Genomic DNA, 22,146 nt, shown 5'->3' on the forward strand with positions numbered 1-22,146 from the left:
TGTATTTGGAATGTGCATGGATCAAAGTGTTGATGCCTGGGTGCATGTGAACTGAGGTCCAAGGTAAAATAAATAAATAAATAAATAAATGAGGGCGCTGTTAGATCTCTAATTGGAGTTTAATGTAGCAGCGTCCTACTTTTCACCCTCAAGCGTTTGCTAGTCCGATGTGGTTGCATGCGAGCCTGATCCAGTTACCGTCAATATCTGGTGAAGAAACTGAAGCCAGCACCACATTTCAGGGTGCTTACATGCTTCCAATACAATTTTCAGGAAGTGACCTCCTTTCATCTGTGCAGCAAGAAAAAAAAAACAGTTTCAAATTGTTTTTTTATGAGAGAGTCTCATTTGTCACATATAAATTCAAGTGTTAATGAGTGTTTGGGAGTATTATTAGTGAGCACATCTGTTGTTGATCTGAATGGTTCCACCTGGTGAACAGGATCACATGTTCGTTACTTTCTACTTTCTGCCCTCCACAAAGCCCCGTCAGAAAAGACAGGAAGTAGATTGATGGCCACTTCTGGTCTAGCAAATCATCTTTGTGTGTACGTGCACGCGTCTCCCGCGGCTTGTGTTTATTTATCATGGCTGTGGTTCTAAAAATACACACGTGCCCTTGTGATGATTTTGATGATGATGATGATGATGATGGGAGTGTCCACCAAGATGCTCCCTATAACCCCCCCAGTCTGCTATCTCATGATGCACACAGATTGCAACCCAGAACTGTCTCGAGGCTAAAACACGACAGCAAGTAGGTTAAAGGTAAGGTGGGATTTAGAAAGGAGGAAGGAGGCCATGTTCTATTTGAAAATAGCTGAAAATGTCTCTCATATATTTTTAACTCCAATTTCCCTCATGTATTCTTTTGGTTGTCAAACACTATATTCCATTTTGTATGGCTATTTGTCAACACAGAGTGGGGAAGTGAACTGGAGTGACGATGGAGGAAGATGAAGAGCAACCAGAGGAAATGGGTAAGGTGTCATGTCCATGGTTATTATAGTTTTGGAATTTTTCATTTTAGTTCGTTTTGATTTTATTTTGAGTGTTGTTGTTTTTTTAATTTAGTTCATTTTAATAGGTTTTCAGGGTGGTTCTGTTAGTTTTGATTACTTTTAGTTATTTAATAAATGCTTAGTTTTCGTTTAGTTGTAGTTTGTTTCAGTATTAGTTTTTTGTTTTTTTTATTCATTTATTTTTTAGTTTTTTTTAAAGGTGTATTAGGCCCTGCGCAATATTTAAAAACACCATGGGAGTTACATCATCTGAAAGTGCTTTTCTATTGGCTGCTGCTAGATGATGTCACTGCTGTGTGATACTTTCAAACGTCCTTATTCCGGTCAATATCAAAATTAATCTATGTAAAATCACATTTAAATCATCCCCAAAGGCTCATGCATTAAATTAATTACCAAAGACTAAAATGAAAGACATTTTTGCTACATTTATAGTTAATTTTGTAAACATAAAATGTAGTTTCAGTTAGTTTTTGTTTTTTTTAAAAGCATTTTCGTTTTTATTTTAATTCATTAACTAACTTGTTTTTTAAATTTTATTTATTTTTTGTTAGTTTTAGTTAACAAAATGTCACACACTTGTGTATATCATCTTCTCCGTCACGTCCTACAGAGGAGTCACCCAGTGAAGATGTCCACAAGCAGCAAAGACAAGGTTGGACCCCGTTTTTCTTCTTTAGGACTGATAAAGAGATGTATAATTATGTCGGGCAGGAGATCGTCATCCAGGAAGGTCTTGACTCCTATGGAGGAATGATATGGCCTGCGGTGAGTTTTAGTCGTATTCTTCCTGAATGTGAGAGTGTTTGCATGACTGTCGTGTGCACGGTGCCCAGGCTTTGGCTCTCAGTCAGTACTTGGACTCTCATCGGGACCAGCTGAATCTCATGGATAAAGCCGTACTGGAGATCGGCGCAGGGACGGGCCTGCTCTCTGTTGTGGCCTCGCTCCTCGGTAGGTGAGACACACTCAGAGGCGTTTGTGTGGATATGGCAGATGTTATGTCGCGATGTCTTATGTCAGGAATGGGCAAATGGTGGGCACCCTGAGTGAGTAATTCCCCATCCCCCCACTATTTTTATTTATTTATCCATCCATCTATCCATTTTCTTGACCGCTCTTATTCCTCACAAGGGTCGCGGGGCGTGCTGGGGCCTATCTCAGCTGGCTTTGGGCAGTAGGCGGGGTACACTCTGGACTGGTTGCGAGCCAATCGCAGATTTTATTTATTTATCCATCCATCCATCCATTTACTACTGCTTATCCGAGGTCGGGTCGCGAGATTTTTATTTATTTATTTTAAACATAAAAAAAATAAGTAAATAAAAGGTTGTTTTTTTTTTTGTGTTTTTTTTGTTGTTGTTTTACAACACCCCCAACAATTGTCTAAAAATTAGTCCTTTTTTTTTTTTTTTTTTTTTTTTTTGTGCGTTGTTTGTGTGTGTGTGTGGGGGGGGATAAAATAAAAATACAAATCTGAAATTCAGGGTAGATTTTTTTTAATTTGTTTTTGTTTAACCCCCCCCCCCCCCAAAAAAAATAAATAAAAAATTGTTAATAAATATTCAATATACATTTTCAATAAAAACATGGGGGAAATGGGGGAAATAAAATACCGGAATAGACTAGGAAAAAATAAAATATTAAAAAATATTGGAAAAAAAAATGAAAAAAAGTCAGTGAATATGCAATTTGTGTGCGTCTGTATGTCTGTGCAGCGCGAGGATGGAAATGAATCGAGCATGATAAACCTCTAGGGGGGGGGGGGGACCCCAAGAAGGAGATTATATATGACCGCTTTTGATAAAAATGTAAGAAGCGACGTGGTAGGCCGATATGATTAATCCCAAGAGAGAGGAATTGGGGTGCCCTTTTGAAAGGTGCTAAGGAGTACACGATATTTTAAAAGGAGATATGGCTTTCCTCTTTTTGACCGCGTCTGTTTTTCTCATATTGACAGGAAGACGAGGTGAGATTTAAAAGCGATAGAAAAACAAAAAATAGGTGGGGGTGACGATTGTTTTATGACTTTAGAAGAATGTGTGGGTGTGGGTGAAGCGGATGGCTTTCTTTTTTTTTTCCTTCCAGATGTTGTTAAAAAAAACATACGCGCGCGCACACATACACAGACCTAATAACAGACTTATATTGGACCATACCAGGCCTTTGATCGTGACCTCTTGACCCCCGATCGATCATTTTTATCGTTTCATCCTACGTCATCAAAGGACATCAAAGGACATCAAAGCGAATGAGGCCATAAATCAAATTTTGATCGCGACGGACTAAATTGGCATTGCTTTCCTCTCTCTCACAGTACCTCAAAATATTAACATTTTGACTGAGCTGATTTTTGTGTAAAAAAAAAAAAGTACAAAATATGTTTTTGCACTTTGCTGTTCAACATTTTTATGCAAGACGTGGTTATTTTGTCATTGTTGGTTTGGGATTGTGGACATGCAGTGAGAAATGTATTATGAAAAATAAAATATATTATTTTGCGCATATGAATGTATTTTGTCCATATCTAAAATATATTTTTTTGTCATACATCTGGTTCGGAAGTGCAAATTCCGATGTGGCCCCGGCCAGCATTTAAGTTGCCCTCCCCTGTCCTATGTGGTCTGCAGGGGCCTGGGTGACCGCTACAGACCTTCCAGACGTTCTGAGCAACCTGAGGTACAACCTGAGCAAAAACACCAGAGGTCGCTGCAGACACACACCCCAAGTGGCTCCGCTGTCCTGGGGCTACGACCTGGAACGCACCTACCCAACGACGGTCTATCACTATGACTACATCCTGGCAGCTGATGTGGTCTACCACCACGACTTCCTGGACGAGCTTCTGGCCACCATGAAGCACTTCTGCAAGCCAGGGACCACCTTGATATGGGCCAACAAGATCAGGCTGGAGTCGGACTATACGTTTCTGGATAAATTTAAGAGGGTCTTTCACACTAGGTTGCTGCAAGAAGAAGAATCTTTGATAATCTTAATGGCCACGTGCAGAGATGGTGAGGAGAGAGAGGAAATCCAGGATCTTCAGAAAGGAAAGGAGACAGGGGAGGGAATGATTAGCCAAGAGGCAGAGGGAGACTGTTGCCATGGAAACATGGATGCAAAATCTGCCTGGATCAATGCGGAAGAGAATGCAGGACTTGATGGAGATGCTGTAAACCAAAACGAATGTAATGAGGAGAAGACAACAGGACGATCAGTGAACTCTTTAGACAAAGTGGAGAAGGACATTTTCTCAGGTGAGTGTTTTCTGAGTTAAAGTAGTAAGTATTGGAAGATTAGAGCGCTAAATTCCAATGTATGCGACAATCTGCTTTAGGGAAAGTACATGCGGTGAAACAAACGCAGCCTGACAGGACACCAGCTTGGGTTCCCAGCAACAACAGCAGCTTTGGGAGAGATGTGTACCATTACAGAGGACAGGACATTGTCATTCATGAATCCATCGAATCTTTTGGAGCGGTCATGTGGCCAGCAGTAAGCAACGATAGTGGTTAGCATGTCTGCCGCATAGACAAAAAGGCCAGGGTTAGCATAGGACCACGTCACATAGGACCACACACTTAATAACTAGATGTATGACAAAAATACTATTTTAAGTAGTGTTGTTCCGATACCGATACTGGTATCGGCAGAGGTGCCGATACTGCATTAAAACAGTGGTATCGGTATCGGTGACTACTCACAAGTAACATGCCGATACCATTAATTCCAACTCTAATATAGGATTTTGGATGCAGCATCTTGTGTCTTGCTGGTGCACGACATTCACTGGTATGTGACATGTTCACTGCATGCCAATCTAAGATATCCTATTGGCCCTTGAATGCTCTGAACCAATGGCAGGACAGCTTTTTCATGTTGAGGAAAAAAAAAACTTAAGTATCGGTATGGTATCGGTATCGGCCGATACTCCAAAGCTGAGTATCGGTATCGGTATCAGGAGCCAAAAAATTGTATCGGAACAACACTAATTTTAAGTAAGGACAAACTGCATGCACATGTCTGTTTTTTATTTAACATTGTACATTACAGTATCTTAAATAAGTTAATGCTCAATACATGTATAAAAGATTCGACAACAAAGGGTTTGAACAATCAAAATAGAGTATAACCATATACTTTTTTTTCCGGTGCAAAGCATTCTCGTGCATAAAATGTCTGCCATCATGTGGTGAATGGTGATATTGCAATGTAAAACTATACAGTGGACCCCTGCAATTTGTGGGAGATAGGAACTGGGGCAGTCCACGAATCTGTATATAATTGACGGAGCCAATTCAAATGTATAATGTGTGCAAAAGTTAGTTGTTTTTTTTTGTAAACCCACCAAAAAAAAATAAAAAATGCTGATAAACCTTGGGAAGAGTATTGCATTCACTTGGAAAAAAATAAGTCCGTTTTAAGTATTTTTGGGGAGCTTTGTTTTTCTTATTTTTCTTTTTTATGTTGTATGGATTACTTGTTTTCCTGTTGTTTTTATTTCCCCCATTTTTAAGAATATTTTTTTATTGTTATTAAATAAAATATTCCCAAAAACAACAGTAAAACAACAACACTATGAAAACAGAAAGAAAATTCTGATAAACAGGGAACAAAATTAATAAAGCACATGCAAAATATAAAGAAAAATAGGAGGAAAAAATTATTCCCACCCTCTCAAAATATATTCAGAAAAAAGTTGTTTTTTTCCAAATGAACGCAATACGCTTCTGTGTAAATCTCCAATATGCATTTTTTTAATGAAAAAAATAAAATAAAATCACCACCAATAAATAAATAAAAACAAATATTGAAAAACAATTTCACGTATAGATGAATCGGTTTATAATTCCCCAATCAATGAGTTACTGCATTGTCCACTTTCCAGGCGCTAGCTCTGTGCGCCTTCCTGGACAACAACCGGCACATCGTGGACCTCCAGGACAAACGTGTGCTCGAATTGGGAGCCGGAACAGGACTGGTCACTATTGTAGCCAGTCTGCTTGGTGAGTTCAAGTCACATGCACACACTTTTTGTGTGCTCGTATAAACTGTGTATGACATGTGTTATGATTGGTGCCCTCAGGAGCTTCAGTCACAGCGACGGACTTACCTGAGGTGCTAAGCAACCTCAGGTCCAATGTGATGAGGAACACGAGAGGACGTTGCAAGTACACGCCCACTGTAGTAGCTCTGCCATGGGGGGGTGACTTGGAGCGCGCCTACCCTACATCTGAGCATCGATACGACTACGTCTTGGCGGCAGATGTGGTCTACCATCACGACTACCTGCTTGAGCTTCTGGCAACCATGAAGCACTTCTGCCAGCCAGGGACGAGCGTGATCTGGGCCAACAAGATCAGGCTGGAGTCTGACCTCTCGTTTACGGACACATTTAAGGAAGCCTTCCAAACGACTTTGCTCGCTGAAGATGGAGAGATGAAGATCTACATGGGAAGATGCAGAGACATCAGCTAACTGAATAAAGAGTAACTCACATAAAAGCTACATTTTCAAGTCGCTAACAACATGAACACTAAAAACATCATCATGCTGTTGCCAGACATTTTGATACTTTTTAAACAGAACCACAACAAATAACCATCACAGCTCACCTGCTTTCTGGGATTGGTCATGTGATATTTGCACGCTAATGCTGCATTGGAGGGTAAGTAGGAAGTTGGATTTACCCTACTTGGATTGTCGCAGTTCCGGCCTCAAAGCGTTCGAAGCAAACGTAAACAACAAAAATGTTCCGATATATTGTTCTGGTTCACACAGTCAGTACAAATCATGTGTTACTTATTTCGAATGTTAGAATAAATAAAGAGACAACTCCTGTATGTGTTTATTATTGCGTAAATTATGTTTTGCCTTTCCCAGTCTGTCTCTATGGGGGTTGCCATTGTCGAGTGACGTCACATTGCAGCCGGTCGGTGAAGTCGTAATCCTTTTTTTTCCCACACTTCGCAACTCGTATTGCCGAGTACAAAGGGGTGTGTGTTCCTGTGCTCATTTTCTGGTATGAAGTCGGAAAAGTACAACTTACCATTTTCCTCGAATGTAGCACGAGTCCTTAGCCACTGTGATGTCATTTTCAGTTGACACCAAGTGGCAAAATGGCTACCCCCAGTAACAATAAAAAAAAAAAATATGATTGAATGTTAAACAATCAAAATCAGGTATTATTTTTTAATTTTTAACATAACTAAATAAACTTCTCAATATATTTTTTTATCTGTTGTTTTTGTTTCAATTGATTTTATTGATCATTTTCTTTTATTAACAGGGGGACCGACAATTTTGTCCACGTGTGTATAACTTTAGTTATTAGTTGCAGTATTTTGAAGAACAGCTATTGTATATAAATGTTTAACGATGCCAAGCATTTTCACAGCAAAAACATGTTCTTGTATATTCTTTATTAGCGTTCAAATCTGTTCTTAAAATGCTCTACTTTGAATCTTGGAAATACTTTTTGATCAGCATTAGTTCCACAGCTGTGAGAGGCTTAAAGGCATGTTACAATTCTTGATCTCTGAGGGATTTGGATGAAAACAAGTCACAATTAACATCAGATAACAGTTTTAAACCAAAGTTAAACAACCAAGAAGCAACCTACTTAATAATCATGGTTGACATCATCAAAGTAAGTGATGATCAGTACACACTTACATACTTGAAAATGATTTTATTCAGTGTTTGTTCCATCTGAGACCTTTTTACGTCTTGTTTTTTTTTTTCCTCTTCTGACAAGTCTCTGAGGAACAATCAGTTAAATACCAAGAATTTATTGACCCTTTGCTAGAATACATGACCTAAAATATTTCAGTCAGAAAACAAGAGCATAAGCTTCTTTTTGATTTTTTTTTTTTTTTTTTTTTTTTTTTTTAAATATCCTGACACCAGCAGTGAATTAGACGTGAGGATTCTGTTTGGTGCCAGATATGGACGGCATTCAGTGGTGGTGGAAGTTAAGGCCTTGCTTCAAAGAGACTGTCAATGGCAACACAACGCGCCGACAGCAGAACTCTGAACTTTTTTTCTTTCTTTTTTTATCTGACCCAAGACACACATAGGGGTGGTAAAGGAACAACAATGCACGTCATAACCGAAATAAAAACTCAGGTGCCCGACTCCATGATAACTGTAAATAGGTTGCAAAAATCAGAAGCCCTGACTTAAAAAGTGTCAGTTCAAAACAGAAATATGAACTGTCCCCTCAAAAAGTAATTTTTATGACCTCTAATTACAAATGCAGCAACATGTTCATCTTTTCAACAAATCCAAGTCGAGTTACACAAGCCAGAGGATAACTTTCATTGTTATTTTTTTAAACATTGCTATTCATATTTTAAAAAGGAGAGTAGCAGTCTATTGCTGAGCTATAAAACATGACTGACCAGTATCAACAACATCCTTCCCAATTTGACATCTGTCAGACCAACTTTCCTTTGCATATTCTTTGCTGACAATCTGCAATTATGCATTTTCACTACACATAATGTAACAAACTCAGTTCATGTAACACATTTGTAAAGAAATGGATGGAAAATTGATGAAAAATACATCCACAGGTCAAACAACAGCATCATATGCAAAATGGCCATTTGTGATTAATAAAAGTAGGTTGAGGTAAAATATCAAAAACATGCAAAAACAGTTGAAGCAAATTACTCACACTTTATCCTTCAGCTCAGTTGACACTCACACACACTTATATGAAAATGACAAATGCTTGAGATTTTAAAATCCTTCAAACAATAATTAGCTTGCAAATAAAATCATGTTTCCTGAAATTCTACAAGACATGCATAATATGCAAAATACATCAATCGGAATATTAGTATTACAGTATATACTTATTGCATCGTACTATGCTTTCCTATGTGTGTATGTACATAATTTAGGTCTGTGTGTCCATGAGCAACATTTCAAAAAACATCTACCAACACGTGAACGTGTCCCAGTGAAGTTCGTTTCATGCCACGGGTGAGGTCCGTTAGGTGGTCACGTGCCACAGCGCAGCTGATCTTGACGAGCGGCAGCGGCGTGACGCAAAATGAGACCGTGGCCAGTTGGACGCCAGAAGCTGATGAGGGGAGTGTCTTTAGGTGTGGACTGACGTGAGAGAGAAAAAAAAACAACAACCAAAAAACTCAAGTCCTGCCGCAGCTTCCCACCCCCTTGCGTCAGTAAAGGTAACATGGATGCAAGGCACCGCAATACTGCTTCAGGTCTGAGGTCTGTTCATTCGAGCAAAGTCAGATCCGAAAAGTCCACTAAGTGAACTCAACATCCTGGTAAGCATGGCACAAAGACGTCCAATGTTGAAGATTGGAGGAAAATTCAGAGGTTTAAAAAATAAAAATAAAAAAAAAACCTTAATGGCTAACTATGAGCAAAAATGAGAGCTGACGCCAGGGTAAAGAGAACCCCCCCACACACACACACAAAAAAGAAAAAAGACTGAACTGCGCCATCCACTACAAATTGATTTGAAGAGAGAGAGAAAAAAAAGCTCCATTAATTCAAAGATTTGTTGGTGTGCTGCTGGTGGCACTTGAATCAACGACAGATGCTCAGTGAGTCTTTTTAAAATGACCAGTTAGTTGCACACTGTCCTTCATTGTCCGAGACCCCCCCCCCCCTTCCAAAAAAAAAAAAAAAAAAAAGGTCCTCTTTTTCCACAGGATCCTGAGTGGGTGTCAAACTGATGTGATGCTTCAGTGTGTGTTTATGTGATTTCTAGAAGGGGCTGTAGTCTGTAGGGTACATGACAGGAAGCCAATTTTCAGTGAAGGTGGCACAGTGTGTCCATTTGAGGTGACGCATCAGCTAGAAAAAAAACAAAACGTGGAAAGTGAGTGTAAGTTGAATTCATCAATCAATACAATTGCTTGATGTTGCTCATACTTGGATGCAGTTCTTCATGTTCTCTTTGCTAGGCTTCTCCTCCACCATCTTGGAGGCGTATTTTAAGGCTCGACCGTACATCTTGCTGACGAGGGCGTGCTTGTAGGAAAACATCAGCACCTGAAGGAAAAGACATTTTTCATTCAAACGAAACAACACAAAATAAATTAAATGAAAAATTGACAAAGCGTGAACCCACCTTAGATTCAGTAAGCTCCACCCACTTCTGCACCTCCCAGAAGGTTTCCGTCAGCGTGTTGGCCATACTCTGCGCCGAGTCATCAGAACTGCTCGCCTCCTGTTCGCAAACTCCCTCGGGCTCGGCTTGGCCCGTGGCGACGGCGCCGCCGCTCTCCTGAGGCGCGACAGTCAACAGCTGGTCGGCCAGAGCGCAGCCCTTCCTGCACAGGGCGTCCAGTAGGGACGACTTTTGCTTCTCCATGTCGCTGAAACATGGAGAGGAAGGCGTTGACGTAGGATTTAACTCTTTCTGGGATAGTGGTTCTTAATGTTGTTGGAGGTGCTCATATGTACATTCACCATATCCTTCTTTATTGAAAAATGACATTATTACCCCCCCTGCTCAACTTATAGTATGAAGTAAGGATGTACGATATTATCACAATATGAGGGTCACAATACAATAATTATCACGATATTGTGGGGAGGTTGGCAATACAAAAAAAGGTCACAATATTGTAAAAAAAAAAAAAAAAAAAAAACATACAAAAAACACACACAATTCACAATATTGTGCTTTTGTACATTACATCAATGAAAAATATAAAAATCTAAACATAAAAAAATATAAAATTATAAATATAATATATATATTGAGGCACTTGCTAATGCAAGCACACCTTGAGTTCATACACATATTGATTCGGTTCACAAGCATATTACGTTCCCCTTCATCTGACCATTAGTTTGGATCCTAAACATAAGAAGGGCCAAATCATGCCTTATGAAACAAACTGAACTAAAAAACTAGCCACCAGAGGGTGCTAGAACTGCACAAATGGAATTCAACCCAATTATTTTGTTACATCACTTGAAGGGATTAAAATAATAAAGAAATCACACAATGTACCCTCACAACAGTCACAAGTTAGTTGACTACTGAGTGTACTAAATTTCCTACAGCACAGTTACGCCAAGCAATATAGCGTGATCACCTTTAGCCAAACTCATTTTAAGAACCACTGTTCTGAGACCACGCTCGGAACTCATCTCATCTGTCCACATTGAAATAAACGGAAATGCTAAAAGTCTTTGTATTGTGTTTGATGGGGGGCAACTGAATGCGTAGTTGTAGTTGAGTATCACATACGTCTTAATGGTAGCAGCATCAGGTCGAGGGTCCGTCTTCATGGTGAAGTAAACAGCCAAGGCTGTCTGGTCAATGTGGGAGATGACAGTGTCAGCGGCTGAGATCACCTCCCCAAGACGTTTGGCACGCTCCTGAATTGAAAATGGAAATTGAATTCATGTTAATTTGAATGTTTAGATTTTTTTAATCACATAAACCGTTGGTAGTCAAACCCGCTCCCTCAAGACCTTGATTAGGAAAATCATGACAGAAAACGGATGGATGAGGAGAAATGACCTTTTCAGAGTCCAGCTGATGTAGTCTTTGCACATGTAGAGGAAGGTAATCAGAGTACTTTTCCTTCAGCTCATCATAAAGTGAGCTGGAGTCCAACCTGAGCAACCAAAAGAGTTTGAATGGTTTAAGAAAAAAATACATAAATAAAACAAAGACATGTTAGCTTTTTTTTCATGCTCACTTGGTCATCCACTGAATCTTCAAGTCTCTCATGGCTTCAGTAAACTCCTCTTTGATGTCTTTTTCTTTGTCAGCATCCTTGTCTTTCTCCTTCCCGCCATTCTTTGCCTTGTTGGGTGTAGGGATCAGATGGTAGATGACTGCAACAAGATCCTGTAGAAAACATAAATAATTGTAGCGTTCAATAACAATTGCAGCTAATTTTCACTCTCACACCATCAACAGCAACAACAAATTGTGGCAATGTAACCCCAGTTAGCACAAGCATGCCGAATCATTCATATCAGTTGCATAAAGACGTGCCCACGTACAACATGAGAGAATAAGAATCCCTAAAAGTCTGAATATAATCATGATTGCACCCTGCAACGACAGACAATGTGGATCTTGCAATCTGACCTCAGCTAGCACACCCATCATGGGTCAATTTAGTACCCAAAACAAACAGGGTTATTTTATTAATAACCCTTTTATTTATTTTGAGGAAGAGCTCTAGAATACCAACTGTTAACGCTAACAAGTAAGAGAGAGAGAAAAACTTTAGTATCATGTTCACCAAGTCAGTAATCATTTCACTCACCAGTAGAATTTCCAATGTAGCCTACTAATTTGTAATACTTCTAAAAAGACACATTGGCATACTTTTGACAGATCAAATGGAAGTAATAAAACAAATGCAATTTCAAAGTGAAGTCGAAGCAACTTCCACAAGAGCAGTGGGCGCTCTGTTGTATAAAGTTTCTATCTCATCCAGTACCTTTTTAAACTTTCTTTGTCGTTTTGCAGACGACTGCCCCTGGTGGTCAGAATAACACACAGTAAGGAAGAGACAACACAAGCACACCACAAAGGATTCTTTTGATTTTTCGTGAACATTTTGCCCACAAATTTGAAACTAAAAGTTTGATTTTCATTGCCGACACACTCGCACACTCGGAACACTCACCTCTGAATTATGAACAACCATGTACGAAACAATAAACATTGGGACGCGTCTTTTGGATGAGGACAGTAAAATGAGCTTCAGTGCAAACAATATGTGATCAATGGCTTTTTTAACAGTTTTACACCTTTTTTTTTGTGTGTTGGTTTCAGGACTCTGTCTGGGCCAGTCAAGTTCTTCCACATCAAATAAAACCTTTGTCCATATAATGCATGCTCTATATAAGTGATTCCCAACTACAGTTCTGAAGCACATTAGAATGAAATCATCAGGAAATTACCTCAATTTTATTTAGCTTGTTAGAAATGATAATTTATTTCCAACAAATAATGTATCCTTGTTCATGTGGCAGTGACATATAATGACAGGTGAAATAATTAAATGCGCTTCCACTAGGTGGCATTAGGTCCAATTTACCAGTATTTCCACCTTTTGTGATTGATACAGAATAATACCTTTGTGTTCAACTTTTAATACTAATTTGTGCGTAAATCGAGGCAAGATCACATTTTTGTTTGGTGGTCTGTCATGACAGTTTTTCTAATGCATTATCAAATGTGTGCCTTGGCTCAATTAAGGTTGGCAAATACTGGTGAGCCTATTTTTTCCCCCTCAAAGGTTATATTTTATGACCATTTCCCCCCCATAGAATTCCTGCCTTTCCTCATGACAAAGTGAACATGTGAGCCAAAGACACGCTGACAGGTCAAGTTGATGCTTAAAATATAACAAATGACATTTAATCTAATTATAGAATAAACCAGCAAAACCAGACTGGTCGAGGAGGCACATGGGCGACATTATATGACAGCAGATGTCGGGCAAAAGAGTGAGGAGAGGCAAAAACACGACATGCGAGAAAAACAAGATCCACGTCAACCACTGATTAATTGATGTACAACGGCAACCGGCTCTGCTGACACATTTTTAAAAGGGGACAAAACACAAAACAAAATCGCAAACGCTTAACAGGACCATATTTCAACCCTCATCCTCAGGATCATTCATTGCTGTTGGACTGAATTCTCGTATGTCCAAAACCATCACAAAAGCCCAAAAATGACAAGTTTGTTCTGCAATTATTAAAAATTTTATAAAACGAGAAAGTAATTTTCAACACTCTAGACGGGTCAATAATTTGTAATATTTTATTGTATTAATTTTTTATGCAATAAGAATTAAAATCAAAATTAAAAAAATAAATAAATTGTTTAAAAAAAAACCTGCATATGGGAATGGAGACTGACCAAGAGTATAGATTTGTTAAAAAAAAAAAAAAAAAGTATCAAATTTAGACTGCGATAATTAATCTATGGCATATTTACTGTTACAATATTTATTCCCCAATCAAAATGGAACGAATGTTCTGAGGACCAGGACTGACTACTGGTCTGAAGAACAGATACATTATGAAAGAACTGAATTCACTCACTGCTTTCTTGCCATATTCACTCTTCGCCACAACAAGGGACCCTGAAAGATAGCACCCTGGACTAGTTCCCTTTGGAATTCTGAAGGAAGGGCAGAAAATGAGAATAAACAGAAAGAACACAATTATAGTTCCACGATATTTAAAGGGCAACAAATTTAGACACAACTGACACATTTCTTACGTAAAACCAAATTCAATGCGTCCAACCATCTAGAGAGCATTTAACTAAATTGTCACGGCATTTTGCCAATAAATATTTTGGTTATTTTAAATGTGGTGTCTTGGATTTGTTATCCTCCCTTTTAACTCACTTGTCATCCGGCAAGGCTGTGATATAGAAATGCTGTGAGGCCCCTGGTGACAGGGTGACAGAGTTCGCCTTCTTCTTGGCCAGAAGGGCCACTCGGTGCGCCTCGTAGACATCTGGGCTGAGGGTGGCAGACAGACGATGGGAGACAACAAACGGCAGGTCTTTTAGCCGCTCCAGCTCACTCGACAACTCATGGCGCACCTGCAGGCGTACTGTGTAGTCGCCCTTTTCAAGCTTGAGAGAATACTAGACGAGGAGAAAAACGGGGTGTTCGATACAACAGGTAAACCCGGCACAACTGTGCTGGCAAAAGGGAACATATTAATTGAAAACATGCATGTAAAAAAAAGTTACCTGATGTGGGTAAGCATCCCCTGAACCCAGTAATCTCTTGTTCTGATCAAACAGCATCCATAGCTGACTATCAAACTCAGATTCATACAGCAGCTCACACAGCAACGGGCAGCTGGGTGTGACTTCCCCGCTCTTTGGCTGCACAGAACGGGAAAGTTATAAATATGAGATTAAAAAACATGAGGACTGTTGTATGCTTCAGGCATTGGGGGGTACCTGGTGAAAACTGTAGGTGAGAATAATCTCGTAAAGTTGCCTGTTGTTAGGTAGAACATCCCTCCCTCCCAAAGGCTTTATCTTTGAACTAGTGGGCCTAGAGGAGTGGACAACATAATAAATTATAGCAAATTGGTGCAACAAGTTACAGATTAGCGTGTGGATTTACCTGAGAGGCTGAACCCAAGACTTGAAGGTGATAGTCGGAGACACTTCCTCATACTTCAATGGCGATGACACATCAAAACTTGTAACTCCCTCTGACGCATGCTGGCCAAAGACAGACATGGAGGAGTCACGGACTGTATGTAAAATGGTTTCATACGCATGACAGTGCTCCACTTACAATGTGCAGCGGTGAAGGAGAAATACTGAGACCATGGAATGAGATGTTGTAGTCCACTGTGACATCTCCCAGACTCGCCCACCAGCGGGCAATGCACAGTTCGACAATCTTACCAGGCTGAAATAAGCGTGGACAAAAACAGAATTAGAAATCCTAGCCTTAAAATTTCTATGGAGGTTTTAACTACAACACACTTGGCTTCATGCAGACTACATGATGCCAGAAATACAATTTACAAACCAGCACAGAAAAGGCTTCAGTTAGTGAGCCTTTCTCCAAAAGTGACGAGAACTTGTAGAACTCATTAGCTCGGTACGCTTTCTGTTTGACGAGATGCACCGCATGCAGAACAAACTTTGAGGACACGTCTCCAGAATGAGAAGTCAGCGTGATCTCTGCGAGGTGAAAAGGAGACGCCACAAACAATTGTCAGAACACTGACGAACAGCAACATTGTATTCAAGATTCTTTTTTTAGCCGTGAGAGAAAGGAGAACATGCGGGACCCAACCAGTACCGACCTGCCCAGGAGGCTCCCTGAGGCACAGTTATGAAGTGGCGTTTGATCTGTCCTGGTCTGAAGTGGACGTCTTTGAAACACAACTCATGATTACGGCTCTCTGACACCCTGCCGGAGAAAAAAAACAGTGAAACACAAACTTTCAAGAAGCTGTTATTGAGAGAAAGTGAGAAAAAAAAAAAGTATCATCTTACTTGGTGGGAATAATAACTGTGATGGGGACTCTGAAGAGCGGTCCACAAGCAGGCGCTGCGGTGTCATAACCACATACCTGAAAAAAGGTATACTGTAAGTTGCCACATGCAAACGAACAGTTTTTAGAACCTTGGCTATTTTTGCCCACCTCTGTATAGTGCACCCCCTCCCTCAAGCCGAGGGGATCCACACGGACGTTGACATGACGACACTGGTTCATCAGCTCGAGATGAGATGGGCACTGAACCCACGGGGCTGCACACGTGAGGGCCAAGTGCAGCTGCAAGGATATTCGCTCAGTGTTTTCTGGAATTCAGAAGAAATAGAGGATGAGCAAACGGAGCAACTCTGCTTTGAATTAAATCTAATGATGGCATGAATTAAAATCAATAAGTGAATGGCTACAATCAGTGGCAAAAATGTTTGTTTAATCCTAATATATGGGTGTAAAAAAGGTCATGAAATGAAAATATCAAATGTAAAACGGGAATTTTGATGAGAGTGTGATAATTGTTTCTAATAATGTGGATTTAATATTTCGCTGGTGTCGGGTCAGAACCTCCTATGTCACAATTTGGTAAATTTCACATATTTTTCACAAATCTATACTGCTTCATTTATATTACGCTTTTCTACCTTACAAGTCAGGATCGGTATCTTGCTCAAGGACACTTTGGCATGGTCACAAGGGCCACAACCTCTGGATTGGGAGACGAAAACTCTACCATGGAGCCACGTCACCCAAAGTTGATCAATCCACACGTATGGGAGAATTTTTACAAATTACTGACGAATTTTAGGTTAAACATTATTTTTGGGATCTCCTGAAAATATATGATTTTGGAGGTATGAGGATTCCGCTGACACTAGCGATATGAAGCTATAGGAATTGCTCATAACTGGAAAAATATTTCCAAAATGGATGGTAGGTAAGGAGAAATTACCTGTGTTTTCAGGGAATATTGGTTCAATTCCTACTCCGTGGTCTGATGGTGACAGAAGCTGTGCCGGATCCCTGAGGTAGATGCCTCGGTGTGTTCCCACAGTTACTGCGAAACCCAGATGGCTGGTGGGTAAGGAGGCATTTTGTGTGAGGTAGTCTAATGCCCTGTCCACCTACCCGCAGAAGATTAAATAAGCAGTGCAAACAATTACAACATAATACACTGACAGTAAGAAACTACCAGCAATCTAGAGGTCAGTTACCTGAATGATTCCATGACCCTGCGCAAACACCTCAATGTCATCAACCTTCAGGGCAGTGTTTTCCAGTGCTCTCCTGACTCCAGGAACAGAGGGCTGTATCCCTTGCTGCTTTAAACCTGTCTCATGCAAAGCCACAAACTAGCATGAATGGCTGTGCGAGACCATACATCAAAAAGTCCTATGACGTTCTGACCCACCAGAGAGGATGAGAGCAATGCCTCCACAAGCGTTGGGGGAGGACATCGACGTGCCGTTCATCAGCTGGGTACCACGCAGAGTCCAGTTGGGTACGGATGCAATGGCGCCACCAGGGGCGCTTACGCTGACCCCGAGTGCACCGTCCGTACTGGGGCCCCTGGAGGACCAGGTGTACTGGTTGGGAGGCAGCTTCTCCCTCAGAGAATATTCAGCCACCATCATGTCAGGGGTCACATAGGCTCCAACACCTAAGGAGAGGATATACATAAGACGTGTATGTGCATTCATTTTCCAGAGATGACACTTCTAGTCTAATAATGCATTAATAAGACTAATCTTATCTAGGCTGCTCATATGTGAAAGAAAACTTTAAGATACCGCTCTTTTACCTATGACACTGCTGGTGGTACCTCCGGGGCAGCCCACCGTGGATAGGCAGGGGCCGTTGTTTCCTGCACTTGAAACAAATATCACATTGTGCTTCTGTACAGCCTCCGTGATAACCTCACAAATCCTCCTAAAAAAAACAAAACAAAAAAAACACACACAGATGTGAACAATGACAAATCTATTGATATACAGGCTTTTTTTCTGCAACTTTACAACACTTACCCTGAATTGGGCCAGTGGGTGGCTTCTCCGTAGCTGTAGTTAACCAAGTCACACTTGTAGTTGATCACTTCAATCATCTTTGGATAGGTGCAAGAAAAAAACCAAAACCATTAATTCATTCTCAACAGCTAACTGATATTGTGGAAATCCAATTAACATACAGCTCGAATAAGTCCTGTGCCCGTTTCCATGGTGCTGAGCCGAGTGTCTCCAATCTTAAGCGCTAAGATCTGAGCACCAGGGGCAACCCCGTTCCGCTCTGGTTCTTCTGGGAAGTAACCTGCTGCGATGCTTGCAACATGTGTCCCGTGAGCACCTTCAAATACACAAGTTCTCATACTTCAAACCACTCAACAAGAACTTCCTTTTAGTGAAAAATGGTAGTATTACAGACAACAACAGGTTTTTATATACTTTACCTCCACTGGTGACGATGCAGAGCGTGGTTCCCTCATCATAAATATTCACGGAGTAGTTTAGCATCTCAGCGTTCCCTAATGTTGCATATTCTTGTGACTCTCTGAAGGAGCTCAAAACTGTGCACTGGGACAATTCTCCACATTCAGAGGTGTCTATTACAGCCCTAAAGAGACGAACAACAATGTGAGGACCTTGTGAAGGATATTGGCGAATCAACGTAGTCAATGTTTGGCCTTACCTCCATGTGACACCGTCATGCCAAAGAACACAGTCATACACAGGCCCGGGATCACTGTATTTCTTTTCTAGCGAAACAAGCAGCTCTGATTGACTTTGCAACTCTTCCCTCTGTAATTTCTCCAACTGGAGACATAAGGCACGATGAGTGACATGAGCGCAGCAGATTGAATAGATCATTCCTGTTACCTGTGATGGAGTTGGGTGTGAAAGATCAAACTCCTCTGTCCTGCGACTGGCGTCAGCTAGTGCTGCTCTGTGTGCCGGGTCCCACAACTTTTCCTTTCGCTCTTTCTGCAATGTAGAACAGTCTTATGCAACAAGCGTGTCCAATTATCTAAATCATTTCAAACACTGTCACTTTGAAATCCGATCAAAGAATCAGCGAGGCACCAATACCACTGTTCAGACAAAGTACGAACACTTACATTTGAGTACCTGGTAATACAGACTAGACAGAGACTTGATAATGCCATGACATCTAGCAATGCTGCTCAAAATGTGTTTTGCTTTCATCAAACATTGTTCAAAGTTTCCAACACTACAGAACAAAGTTTTATAATATTGTTAGTATGTTACTATTAACACATTCACTGCCAGCCCAGCAAAAATGCATTATTTGACGTCTTTTTCTGTCAATGGCAGTCAATGAGTTAATAATAATCTAGTAAAACCAACCCTACCACTAAACTGGTCGCCAGCCAACTGACCCAGTGAAGCGTAACAATACACTACCACATGTTCTTACCTGTATTCTTTCTTTAAGAGCCTTGGGGAAGAACTCATAGCCATTTTTAACTCCAATGTGATACTTCCCTGATGGGTTGACCCAAGCAGGAGGGATCTGGAAGACATAAAAAGACACAGTATGAGATATATTTTTAGGACAATTCCAGAGGTGTTGGGCTGAGTTTGAGTGCGCTAAAATACCATGTATTACACACATAAATACACAATTTTGTTGTTGTTTGTAAATTATTTCTGTATGAATTTACAAACCTTTAATATTCTACCAGATAGACCAGTGACTGCCCCTTCTTTTGGCTCCACCACCGTGGCCATGTTCACGTCACCACTGCCTGTTGTGTCAATGATATCGACAATCTTTGGCTTCCCATCTGTTGTCACCTGAGGATGAAGACATAAATCACAAGTGAGAAGAACACAGACTAGATCCACTTATATATTTCAAAATGAGATTCAATATTTGACCAGAGTTGATTTCGTTTATTGTCAAAAGGGGTAAAATATTGTGTAGTGTTATCCCGAGGCTTAACAAAACTATAAGAAGAAAAAAAAAAAAAAAAAAAAAAAAAGGAAAATACAGCTGAATCATTCACGTCTTACTTTATTTATTTATTTAAAAGCAATGGCCGTGGTTCTTGTAAAACTTGTAAACATCCAGCCGTTTTATACACCACTTATCCCATTGAGTAAATAACACGTAATAACTTAAATACAAACAAGTTGTCTAAAAGTCAATCAACTGCCTGTATGCTATGAGATACTGTGCGAGAAGGCTAACTTACAGGAACCGTTCTTGTCAACTCGACTCTATCGGCAAATCATTAGTGAGCACGGAAGAAGAGGCAACAAATGCGCTTCTTTCTATAAATTAAGTTGTCATCCTTCTATCAATGGTAATGTCGCAGTATGTGCTCCATTTGTTCATCCTAACAACTGAGCTAGCTAACTAGCTAGTGACTGTACAGATTATGTGGCCTTTCGCTTCAGTTGCCCCCAGTTAGCTTGTAGCTAACTTAGCCGGGTGAGTTGTACCTGCATGCCGGGCGCCCCCGGGTCAACCCCGGTGTCCATGATCGCGATGAGAACCCCCCGGCCATCGTACTCAGGGAACCGGCTTAGGTAGGACGCGGCGCCGGTCTCTTTTTTGGGAAGCAGCCCGTGAAAGGGGAACGGCTCTTCGGTTGAATGGGTAGCCATGACTCGAAGAGCGATATGACAGCAGCGAAATGCTAAAGCGCCGTTGGACAGAGTGATTGCCAGTGGAGGAAAATTGTTTAAAGGGCCACAACACAACACGTCACAGTTACGTGAGCTTTACTGCACCTACCTGTTTTGTCTTTATTGAACTTAACGTACTTACTTGCATGTTACATTTTCAGATCAATATTTTGTAGCTAAACTGAACACCCTGTGTGTAGTACGTGCTGTCAAGTTGCTTCATAATGTGTAATGTGGAAATGACAACTCAGTAAACTCACTAAATTAATTTATTTATAATAAGCCCCATTTCTTTTACAACCAACCCTGTTTCCAGCTCTAGTCACAGAATCCCCTATTTGTATTTTTTTCCCCCCCATATTGAACCAATCCTTGGGTATTTTGATTTCTGCTTTCTGTAAGACTTTGAGATCCCACAAGATGGCGTCATAAGCCATAAAATGCTGAATGAAGCCATTCAGTTGTTTACACTGCAGCTCAATACTAATTCCCCCCATATGCACCATGGATCAGTACTGAGGACGCAAGATCAAGTCCAGGCTCCGGCCTTCCTGGGTGGAGTTTGCATGTTCTCCCTGTGCCTGCGTGGGTCTTCTCTGGGTTTTCCGGTCTCCTCCCACATTCCTAAGACATGCATAGTAGGTTAATTGGGTGCTCCGAATTGTCCCTTGTGAGTGTGGATGGTTGTTCGTCTCTGTGTGCCCTGCGAATGGCTGGCAACCAGTCCAGGGTGTCCTCCGCCTACTGCCCGAAGCCGGCTGGGTTAGGCTTCAGCGCCCCGTGACCTTTGTGAGGAAAAGCAATCAAGAAAATGGATGGATGAATGGATGGGGAAAAAAACAATGTAGCAGGGGTATTTGCAGTATTCGCAGCAGGGCTCGGTCTCTATCAACCGCAAATATTGGGGGGGGGGTGTTATTGTCCATCACCATACAACACTACGATTTTAGAGTACCGCAGTTGATTATATTATACATTTCATTCTGATGCACATGCAGCATGGTGGATTTGTAGTTAGAAGTACATCTCACTGGGGATATGTTGGGGATTTGTATATTCGTCCCATGCGTGTGTGTATTTTCTCCCCACATACTTTTCATACTTTCCCCTTTCCAAATGATCACATTGCATGCGCAATACTAAGGAATAATATTCTGAATGATTTTCACTTGGACAGAGAAACAGACTTGAGAGCATAATTTATTTGCATTTAAACCCCCCCCCACCCACACACACACACACCCACACACACACACACACACACATATATATATATATATATATATATATATATATATATATATATATATATATATATATATATATATATATATATATATATATATATATATATATATATCAAAATGACATTAATTGTACTTTGACAAAAAATGGATTTAAAAAAATATTGAGACCTATACAAGTAGTTTATGTGATTACTATATGTCAATAATCTGCCTAGGAACTGT

The 22,146-nt window shown here is 40.4% G+C and overlaps 2 protein-coding genes across 5 annotated transcripts; one reads left to right on the top strand and one right to left on the bottom strand.

Moving 5' to 3' along the window:
- Nucleotides 1-683: 683 nt before the first annotated feature.
- Nucleotides 684-6,795, top strand: mettl21ca (methyltransferase 21C, AARS1 lysine a). Of its 3 annotated transcripts, none has more exons than XM_077519511.1 (9): nt 684-768; nt 922-980; nt 1,636-1,677; nt 1,737-1,790; nt 1,859-1,976; nt 3,653-4,279; nt 4,360-4,517; nt 5,911-6,028; nt 6,109-6,795. In XM_077519511.1, exons 2-9 carry the CDS (start codon nt 957-959, stop codon nt 6,498-6,500), a joined length of 1,533 nt encoding a protein of 510 aa, XP_077375637.1. In that variant the 5' UTR covers nt 684-768; nt 922-956; the 3' UTR covers nt 6,501-6,795. The 3 variants fall into 3 exon arrangements, with proteins under 3 accessions (XP_077375637.1, XP_077375638.1, XP_077375636.1); XM_077519512.1 differs by having other exon boundaries at nt 1,740-1,790; XM_077519510.1 differs by having other exon boundaries at nt 1,636-1,790.
- A 632-nt stretch (nt 6,796-7,427) lies between these two features.
- On the bottom strand, nt 7,428-20,883 carry tpp2 (tripeptidyl peptidase 2). Of its 2 annotated transcripts, XM_077519533.1 has the most exons (29): nt 20,492-20,883; nt 19,712-19,840; nt 19,461-19,556; nt 18,902-19,006; nt 18,714-18,838; nt 18,475-18,638; nt 18,217-18,371; nt 18,056-18,132; nt 17,833-17,960; nt 17,443-17,691; nt 17,246-17,361; nt 16,984-17,155; nt 16,188-16,345; nt 16,039-16,115; nt 15,846-15,952; nt 15,566-15,720; nt 15,326-15,442; nt 15,149-15,249; nt 14,980-15,076; nt 14,764-14,901; nt 14,411-14,655; nt 14,100-14,178; nt 12,482-12,520; nt 11,726-11,877; nt 11,545-11,641; nt 11,269-11,399; nt 10,138-10,384; nt 9,939-10,058; nt 7,428-9,860 (listed from the first exon to the last, which is right to left on the bottom strand). In XM_077519533.1, the coding sequence occupies exons 1-29, from the start codon at nt 20,654-20,656 to the stop codon at nt 9,771-9,773; spliced, it is 3,831 nt and encodes a 1,276-aa protein (XP_077375659.1). In that variant the 5' UTR covers nt 20,657-20,883; the 3' UTR covers nt 7,428-9,770. The 2 variants fall into 2 exon arrangements, with proteins under 2 accessions (XP_077375659.1, XP_077375660.1); XM_077519534.1 differs by lacking the exon at nt 12,482-12,520 and having other exon boundaries at nt 20,492-20,882.
- Between the last annotated feature and the right edge of the window lie 1,263 nt (nt 20,884-22,146).

This window comes from Festucalex cinctus, chromosome 4, assembly GCF_051991245.1.
Source record: "Festucalex cinctus isolate MCC-2025b chromosome 4, RoL_Fcin_1.0, whole genome shotgun sequence".
NCBI lineage: Eukaryota > Metazoa > Chordata > Actinopteri > Syngnathiformes > Syngnathidae > Festucalex > Festucalex cinctus.

Coding starts and splice junctions, on each gene's coding strand:
- mettl21ca (XM_077519510.1), top strand. CDS start 947: ATGGAGGAAGATGAAGAGCAACCAGAGGAAATGG. Junction 4,518..5,910: donor GAGCGGTCATGTGGCCAGCA/GTAAGCAACGAT, acceptor TCCACTTTCCAG/GCGCTAGCTCTGTGCGCCTT. Junction 6,029..6,108: donor TATTGTAGCCAGTCTGCTTG/GTGAGTTCAAGT, acceptor TGGTGCCCTCAG/GAGCTTCAGTCACAGCGACG.
- tpp2 (XM_077519533.1), bottom strand. CDS start 20,656: ATGGCTACCCATTCAACCGAAGAGCCGTTCCCCTTTCACGGGCTGCTT. Junction 17,156..17,245: donor AGGGTCATGGAATCATTCAG/GTAACTGACCTC, acceptor TTCTGCGGGTAG/GTGGACAGGGCATTAGACTA. Junction 10,059..10,137: donor TGGAGCTTACTGAATCTAAG/GTGGGTTCACGC, acceptor CTTTTCCTTCAG/GTGCTGATGTTTTCCTACAA.